A 9806-nucleotide genomic window follows, 5' to 3' on the forward strand; every position below is an offset into this window, starting at 1 on the left:
TCGGTCACTTAACACCATATCGTGGATTTTATTGATCATTTCTGGTGTAGTCACCTCTACAGGACGTCCTGAGCGTGGTTCATCCTTTTTTGATGTACGACCACGTTTAAATACATTTAACCAGTTATAAATAGTTGCAAGTGAAGGAGCAGATATGCCGTGAACTAAATCCAACTCATTTTTTATTTCCTTTGCTGTTAACCCTTTTATATTAAAATGTTTAATAACAGCTCTAAACTCAATTTTCTCCATTTTTGTAAACAAGGAAATTTTTTTTTTAAATGTACCAAAATAAAAAAACAACAACCCGACCAATCTGATTGAAACTTCGCAGCATACTGAATCGGTAGTGCCGCTGCATGAAAACAAACCGCTTACAGTACTAGTCGCGCCACCTGTCGGCTTTTCTAAGGACTTATTGACCCACCCTCGTATTACAATCAATAATGAACTTTTATGATAAATCAAACATGTTTGAAATTCAACAGAATTTAAGCCTGCGGATTTGGGGTACCTACTTCACGAGGGAAAAAGTATGACGACTTTGTCTCCTTATGCCGGGTCCACACCGAAAACAAGTCGCGCGACAACTCGTTAAATTTTACGATAAGCATGATAATTATCGTAAAATTTCTTAAGCAATTATGATAATTATCGTAAAATTTAACGAGTTGTCGCGCGACTTGTTGCCGGTGTGGACCAGGCATTACGCTTACACAGTATTTTAGATGCTGTTGGATACGCCATACACCTCGACTGTTATACGTTTGTGTCCCTTTTAAAGAACGCTACGGTTGACTGACTTGCGTGGCAATGGAGCAGGAGCATTACTTCAATAGTATCCCGAATATCGTATAAGATTTAAATGTTGGCAATATAAATGATTTTCACTGCAGATTGACAACACCGAACTGAGCTGTCAATTAGACGCGTAAACAAATTACTGGTGCATCGTAAAACGATATTCAAGTGCCTTGTATTTCAATATTATTTATAAAAAGTGTCTTATATTCAACATGTCTCAATTATTATGTTTAGTTGTGTTTCTTACATTTGTCACTAGCGGTAATAACGATTTTTAATTATAATTAAACTAAATATATATGAAAATTGAATTATACGTTAGGAAGGCGTGGCTGTTATGATGATCTCAGACACTCGTCTTATTTGTAAATAAATAATACATATTTTTTTTGACATGTCGTTAGTATATTGTATGTTCATCAATATTGTCGGTTTATACGTCTGTTTTCATAGTGATAACATACTATATTATCTTTATTTCAGGGTTCAGCTTGATGTGTTACCAATGTTCACCGGCTGTACCAGGTTGCAATAGTCCGTTCAACTGGCGTGGTATGGGATATTTGGGAACTGTTTGTCCTGAAGAAGATGACCGTTGTGTGAAAATCATAGAAAGAAAAGGATGTGAGTTTGTAACCAATTCAATAACTACATTATGTAAACAACTTAAGAACTCATTTATTATTTACTCTATAATATCAGTGAGTCATTAATTCATAATATTCGAGCATTGTCACACTGAAACAATCAATGAATATTTTATTGGGTGGCTCATTACTAATTTTTATATGTAGGTACCTTCAATAAATGAAAGATCCGAGTCAGTTCTATAAGTCTTTAAATAGATATATACTCTTAATTTAAATTCATAGTCGTATTGGTAGTAAGTTGTCTGTTATATGCACCGAATGAAAACCATCTTCAACTTCCGTAAGGAATTCAAGATTCTAGATATGGTGAAAAATGTAATATTGCAGACATCCTTCTTCCTTGATAAATATTATGTATGCAAATTGTAACCGCCAATGAATTTTCACTGCCAGCCAAATTTTACCAGGATACCTCTAGGCCAGCTATATTTGTTAAAATAAATCACGTGAAAAATATGAAATACGCATAGAATTATTAAAAATTGTGAAATCTTATCAAATTGACATGTTCTTTTTACTTTTTCGTTAACATTTTCACACTAAAATAATAAATATTGTTTTGAAAATATACATAAATATCTTTGAAAAAGTAATTTTAATTATACACTGGTAGTTATCTAAGGAATTGTACATTTCGAAACAAGGTTCCAGACATAATGCCACATTACATTGCTTACATGTGTACTTCAATTGCCCACATCATTATTTGTTTTTGCACCAGACGAAGAGGAATGGCTTTTCAGAGAGAACGGTCCACTATCCAAATGAAATATGGGCCTATCATTATAGGTAGTCAATGTAGTGCAGTCTACAGTATTATTTTCAATGATATGGACATCATACTCTAAAAACTCAGCTATTTCAAATCCTACATCACTCATCGTCAGATTCAGTAGTTTTGGTCAATACATTCCTCTTTGCAATTAAAATCTTGCATTGTAAACTGTTGCATTCAGACGGAGTAACAACACTGCTTCTACTGGTAATGTTTTGAACATAGTGGAATGTGTTATAATACTAATAACCAGAGTTATAAGTATAATATATGCTCTTAAATTACCTAACCATGTATTATAATTGCAAAGATATGAATATAACTATAAAATTACAAATCAAATTCATATAAAAAAAACAATGTTGATCGATTGAATACTTGCCCGTGTTCAGATTCCTGTATCATACATTTGCTGATAAGCAAACAAATGTTGGTACACCCCTAGCGGCACACAACGAATGTCAAATAATGCAACACTTACTATAATTTCACATTTCATTCAATATATCGATATTTGACGTAATGGTAAAAAGTTTGACTACCAGTTAATAGATGGTAGTACACAATAATTGTATACGATAAAAGTCAATAAATATTTGACGGCTTGCTATGACGTCTCGACAATACCTAGTGAATTAATTCACTTATGGCCTGAGAGTTAAATACAATCCATTTTAAAGTTAAATCCGATACCTTCTTGATGCTAGCTTTATTTGAATTTTACAAATTTATCTTTCCATGATTACTTTTACGACAATTAACCCTTAACACTCGAGTGCCGCCATATCGGCGGCATTAGAAGTTTCCCGTATTACTCGAGTGCCGCCGTAGCGGCGGCACCGCCTATATAGTCATTTTTTGTAATATTTTCAGAAATTTTTATAATGCGATTTCAATCAAGTTAGAATGAATAATAATAGGTTATTACATTTATCTGAGAAAGAAGTCGGCAAAAGAATACTGCGTGCCTAATTTCAACATAGTATTTTTATCGGAATCTTCTCTTTTTTTATTCGTAGGTCGTCGCTTGCAAGCAATGTTTTTTTGTCACATAAATTTTATTTATTGAACGTTCCCAGACTAGAGTGAAGTGTTTGTCACGCATGATTTTGAAGTGTGTTTATATTTTTTATTGGTTCTCGCTTGCGCAGGGGCGTCTCGTATAGTTTACAGTTTTATATTTGAATACTATTTTTGATGACAATACTTACTAGTATATTATGCCGATTCGGAACCTATATAATGTGAAATACTCTAATGAGTCAAATGAAAATTATTACGTATCGATTTATTATTTTTTGAGAAATCTTTTGATAATGTGTACCGCACTGGGAATGAGTTGTTATGAGCCCGAAACTAATTTAGGAAATTTACGAGACAGCCGCTTATATTACAAGTGTATTTGAAGGCAATTCATTTGTATCATATTTACAGTCATAATGGACGATTTACACTCTATAGCCAGTTCTCTACATACCGCTATTTCATTACGATTCTGTGATAAGCCAGGATTACATATTGGAGATTGCTTTGTGAAATACCACACAATGAAGAATTATAAATAAACTAAAAATAAGTACAGTATATTCATTATAAATTTATTTTACAGAATAAAAAAAAAAAAATTTTTTTTACATTTTTTTCACCAATTAAATGTTTTATATTGAAATTATGCTTTGTGCGGGAAAAAGTCTCGAGTGGGTGGTATGTACCTATAAAAAAATTTCGAGTGGAAAAGGTTAAATCCAATGCATATTTTATTCGTATTCAGGAAGTGTACAAAAAAGTATTCTGCAGTATAATGACATGTATCGTCATCTAGAAATGCCAAAAATTGCTGCATTACACATTGCACTTTTGTAAATATGCAATTCTCAAATTCCACTACCTGCGGTTAATTAAGTCTTTAAAATTTTTAGCCGAAGAGATGATAACAAGAAACTGTCTGAGCAATTTATCACCCGTACGCACCGATGTTCCTGCAGACCATTATGAAGGTTGCAGACCAGCTTCTATGGACATAAGATTATCACATTACGTAAACAATTCCATAAAAGAATATGACGTCAACAGGTGCAGTTTAATTTATTAATATATTTAATATCTTTTACCATTATATTATATCAACATTCTTCAGCATCATGAATAACAAAATCTGTGATTTTTGACCACCTTCATTTTTCTCTATTTTACGGCAAACTCCCTCTGCTACCGCGCAAAGTTCCGGAATCCTTTTACCTTCCAGCACATCATTGAAGACCCATTTGCCTATTTGGACATAACAATGTACTTTTGTATGTCAACATTCTTAAATTTCCAAGTTTCAGGGTGTTTCATTTTTTTTTTATTTCACTATTATATTATATTTACTTAAAGTTTCAGCGAACCACATCTATTGTAGTTATATATATACAGCTTTGTCTTTGGTGTCTCATATGAAACAATGTTTGTAAATAAAATAAATTACCTTTCAGGCAACACTATGACTCGACGACATGGTGTTTCTGCTTCCTGGATCACCGGTGCAATGATAGCAACGCTATAGCCGCATCAGTCACATTGATTTTGATAACCACAGGGTACCTCATAAGAAACTTTTTTTATTAGTACATAGTTCTAAATGGCGTACATTCTATTAAATGGCATTGAAGAATAATGATCTGTAGCAGTCAAGCACTCGGAATTTTTATATGGAAATTGAAATTAAATTAGGTTTTTATTTTATATGTAGCAAGCAATTTGCTCACGCGGAGTTCACTTCGACCTGTTTATTATTAGATTCTTGGGATAAAGGTATTTAGGTAGTGAAAGTGTTTTTATAAAAAAAATTATATTTTCAAATGCTGGCGGCCAACTGTACCCCAGACTGACGCCGTGTGCGTGCAAGATATATAATAATTGAAAGCACCACGTTAAACAATGCTGCATGACACATTTAGATGATAACTGTTATCCGGCTGTTGTCATTTATTAAAATTACACACAGAAACCTCATTGCCCAGGTTTTCACTGGGCATGTCCCCATTTTATTTCATCCTTTTTAAGTAGTTGTTAAGTTGTTATCATGTCGTATTTACCATATACTTTGAAAGCTTCCATAGAAATTTGCCTATTATCGTGATAACATTTTTGTTAGTAATATTAGTTTTGTGAATATTGACTGACCTAATTAATGTACATTGTAGACAATCACACATATCGGACAGATATACATATTGCATACACTATGTCCCACTGTATAAAAAACGTACTATCAAATTATAAATTTTATTACTTAAGTAAACATACATGGTTTTTTATATATGATCTTAAATTAAATATACCTAAAGGGATGATTGTTTCACACAGTATTTTATAATAATAAGGACATTGCAGTTTATTTAAATTCATACAAAGTACCATGCATTGTATGTATTATGTAATATTTAACTTAATGATCATTCCATCACTTTAAGATTATATTTTATCAAAAATGTGTTATTTTTATTGGAAATCTTTGAATCTCATTTGTAAATGTTTGAATCAAACAAGTTTATCATTTTTTTTTTCTTTTATGGTGTTAACTGTCAATTCTTGGTGGAAATACATTGTATTAAAAAAAAAAGTGTGTAGTACTAATTCCACTTATTTAATATTAGTTAATAATTTGTCAGTATAAATATCTGTATTCTTTACCAGTTGTCAATGTCCCTTTGAAGTGGACAAAACTGGTCCTGATTAATATTAAAGTAAGTGAAATTAGTACTACATTATTGTGTTTTATTTCAATTAAGTTTGTCATTATTACTGTATAAGGACTGCGGAGTCATTTTTTTAAAAATCTGTCACCAAATCAGTCCATAACTCTGATTAAAAAAAAATATCTGACTCAAGACATTTTTTTATTATAACTAGTATTTTAAAAGTACCTACACTTATGTTACCAATCCCGACATACCTGTTTAGTCAATTTTTGTTGATTCGGAACTCTGCCCAAAATGCCATAAAATGCAACTCCTGACTCCGCAACCCTGTATGTATGTACTTTGATAATTAATGTGTACCTGATTCAGCAATTTTATCGAATATTGTAACACACAATTATATTCTTAATTTTTATAGTGTCATATTTCAAGTGCTAATTCAAGCAAAAAATAGTTACAAGTCTTTTAATGTAGCAAATAGTGACACAAGAAATAAATATTGAAAATTAGTTCCCAAGAAATTGATTACAATCCATACTTTTTAATGAAATTTTTGCATTCCTAGTAATAATTATAATATATTAACTATAGATTGATTACTTTCTTCGCAATCTAGAAGTGCCTTTGTAAAATCAACTTCCCAGGATATAATATGAAAGATAATATCCACCATGGCAACATGGTTTCCACACCATGTACATTGACTGTAATTAGATAGCTATTTTATTTTTATTGATTTATGACATATGTATGTGAAAAAAAACTTTTCCGTCCAATTATTACTTTTAAATGTTTTTACAATAAATTTTTTAATAAAACTATGATTTGTTTTGTTTTATTTTTAACGAAGACATTTCTCAGAACCTTCTCAATTTGTGATAATAGCCCATTTACACATGCATGGATTTTAATGGCGGCAGTACGTATTGTCGCGGTTTAAATATTAAAATGCAAATATAAACATGTATTATCGTGGATGTTGCAAGACTGCATGCATGGGATCTAAAAAGTTTAACGGCTTCTGAATTTCCACACGATAGTTGTAACTTGCATAATGTATGCGCATTAGAATGATAGTAGCGAACCTGTCAAATATCACCATACAATGAGAACGCGTCTCGCTCATGCTTGAATAATGAGATTGGTGAGACATTACGAAACAGTTATTATGTATCGTGATAGTTAAATTTACACTATTGGTGCCAGTAAATCCATGCATGTGTACAGGCACTATTTATAATGCTAATACTTTTGGAAGGTTTGGATTGCTCACTCTGAACACATACACTCGCAGTGTTTTCCAACGTGGGCAATTTGAATGTTTTGGGGGGCAGTGCGCAAATCATTTACGCATTTTCGAAAGTATTTTTTTGATATTGCAACCCTGACTTTCCGAGAAAAAGATTGCAGCACTTTTATGTTTCTACTTTTCCTTATTATTTTTAGTAAAAGATGGCAACACTAGCGCAAATGTCAAATGGTCAAATTGTTGAGGATACAGTTACTTTATATGTTTGTGGATATCTTCGAAAAATTAAATATGTAAATAAACAACTGAAAGGAGCAAAGAAGACCCTTATTGATGCGAAATCCAAGATATTTTGGCTTCATTGGACTTCAGCAATTTGTATAAAAAAATGCTCCAGGCAAAAACTTTAAACAATTTTATTGGCTAAATAAGTGTGAGGTGACTGATTCAGCTGTACATGTTATTGCGGATCACTTGGGTAAAATGGCTAATGACTTGGATAACTCGACCGATGTTGCTAGATATAACTGGTGTGGCCACGCATTATCAAGAAGAGCTCTTTGAATTGCAAAATGATGAATCTTTTAAAACACTATTCAACAAAAAATACAATGGTGTGGCTTTGTGTCGAGACGGAAACAAAATACCCAATTATGACAAATTTAGCAAGAAAATTACTGTTGACATTCCCATCACCATATTTAGTTGGATACACTCGTCTTTAGCGCTGTAAATGGTTTGTTATTGAAAAAAATTAAACGTTTTGATATCACAAACCATGGAGATTTAATATTAAAATTGACCAAATTAGTACCTTGCATAAAAACTCTGCAGCTCACTCAAGCACAAGGATTGCACTAATTTTCTTCCGAGTTGTACATGTAAAATAATATACATATTTACTTACGACAGAGTATTGGTTATGTGCATTTTTTACTTGAAGCAATTCATTTTTTTCAGAATTTGTTAGGTAACTATAAAAATTTGATAGGGAGATTTTTGAAGCGTTGAAGTGGGGCATGGCACAAATAAGGTTGGGAAACACTGCCATACAGTAAATTCTAGATTATCCGGATGCAGATTATCTTTGCCTGCAGGTCTATTCTAACATATCACTTAACATCCAAAAAGAGCTAATTGTGATAAATATATTATCACTTTACGTATACTGGCGGTTAATTATGTAAAAACGTTAACTGTCAAAAGGTGATATGTATCTTTTAACTGCGCCTCAGAGTATGTCAATTTTACATATTGAGATGTTTCGAAAAATAATTACGTCAACATCTCCGTGTCAAGTTAGGCCCTCCTCCCACGGCGCAACTGAAATCTGACAGAACTGGTTTGTGAAGGAACTCATAAACTGGCCAATGTGATGCTTCGCACACGGCGCTACTGAAACCACTTGAAATAATAATCACATAACCTCAAACTGAACCATTAGCTGTTTTGTACCAATACCGACAACACGCACGCTGCTGTGTTTACTCGAATACAATTAGGTTATTTCAATTTTGCTTATCTTGTACTTTTGATGTTTTGGGTTGTTAATGATTTTATAGCATGACACATGTTCGCAGTGCGACCAATTTTGATAAGAAAATATGATTTTTCACCGAATCTAATGATGTTGGTACCACTGTTTTACGGTGACTGGAAACTTCAGAGACCGCGCGACTAGCATGTCGCGTCTCTTCGCGACCATTTTGAAGCTGAGAGATTCCAGTCTCGCCGTCAGCGAGCCGCCATTGAAATACATTAGCTAGATACTGGCTGGAATTTTAGTTTCAGTTCCGTCAGACTGCAGTTGCGCCGTGGGAGGATGGCCTTAGTGTAAAGAATAACTGTTAAGAATAGACCTACTGAAATGAATGTGGTTTCATACTGATATTCGAAAATCATTAACATTCTCAAAACTAAATAAATTCACCCATTGAAGACGGAAAAACAATGCACTATCCTGGTGACACATGCCTGTTATCAACAGGCTTACCCTGATCTCTGTAAACAATTGAATAAAACACCTGATCTGATTCCCTACTCAACTACGGAAATGTTTTATTCTTAAGGTAAAGTCCTTCGTCCGGTATATGGAAGTAACATGCCGGACGAAGATGAAAAGCAAACGTTAAGGTCAATCACGGGAGTTCCTTCAAAAGCTGGCTTAGGTTGAAGAGTGGTAGAAGAACCCCGTGGCGAGCAGTGAGCGTCTTTTGGTCAAAGCGAACAGACCTGAATCACTGTAACTCTGTGAAAACCCGAAAATAAACTTTTGTAAAACTAACCATGAAAATATAAGACCACGTACGAACAAGAAAGACTTTTTATTTAATTTTTGTGAATCCGGGGTTCTATCAACACCCGAGCTAGTCACTGAACCCGGGATATCTCACTGGGTGATTAAGTTTTGTAACTTTACTAAAATTGCTACAACTTTTTCATTACATAATATTATTTAATTTCAATATTTTTTTTAAAATCATGTAGTAAAATCATTACTATTTGTAATTTTTTGTAAGGTATGTAACTGAATTTGTGGGGTTTTCGGAAATATGCGACAAGCAGCAAATTGACACCGATTATCCAGAATCTTAAACAAAGAAATCGGTGCAGATAGGAATGTGTTATAGTATTTAAAAAATTAA

The 9806-nt window shown here is 33.0% G+C and overlaps 1 protein-coding gene across 1 annotated transcript; it reads left to right on the forward strand.

Moving 5' to 3' along the window:
- The first annotated feature begins 904 nt into the window (after positions 1-904).
- Positions 905-6736, forward strand: crim (QVR superfamily protein crim). The gene is made up of 4 exons (XM_085958782.1): positions 905-1065; positions 1288-1428; positions 4149-4302; positions 4704-6736. The coding sequence occupies exons 1-4, from the start codon at positions 1017-1019 to the stop codon at positions 4834-4836; spliced, it is 477 nt and encodes a 158-aa protein (XP_085814908.1). The 5' UTR covers positions 905-1016; the 3' UTR covers positions 4837-6736.
- Positions 6737-9806: the final 3070 nt, after the last annotated feature.

The sequence above is a fragment of the Rhyacophila brunnea genome, unplaced genomic scaffold (assembly GCF_057557595.1).
Source record: "Rhyacophila brunnea isolate RB1 unplaced genomic scaffold, BYU_Rbru_1.0 scaffold_8, whole genome shotgun sequence".
NCBI lineage: Eukaryota > Metazoa > Arthropoda > Insecta > Trichoptera > Rhyacophilidae > Rhyacophila > Rhyacophila brunnea.

What these genes read in the sequence shown, in the direction of transcription:
- crim (XM_085958782.1), top strand. Translation starts at nt 1,017, where the DNA reads ATGTCTCAATTATTATGTTTAGTTGTGTTTCTTACATTTGTCACTAGC. An exon ending in AATCATAGAAAGAAAAGGAT is followed by an intron (nt 1,429 to 4,148) that starts GTGAGTTTGTAA and finishes TAAAATTTTTAG; the next exon opens with CCGAAGAGATGATAACAAGA. An exon ending in AAAGAATATGACGTCAACAG is followed by an intron (nt 4,303 to 4,703) that starts GTGCAGTTTAAT and finishes ATTACCTTTCAG; the next exon opens with GCAACACTATGACTCGACGA.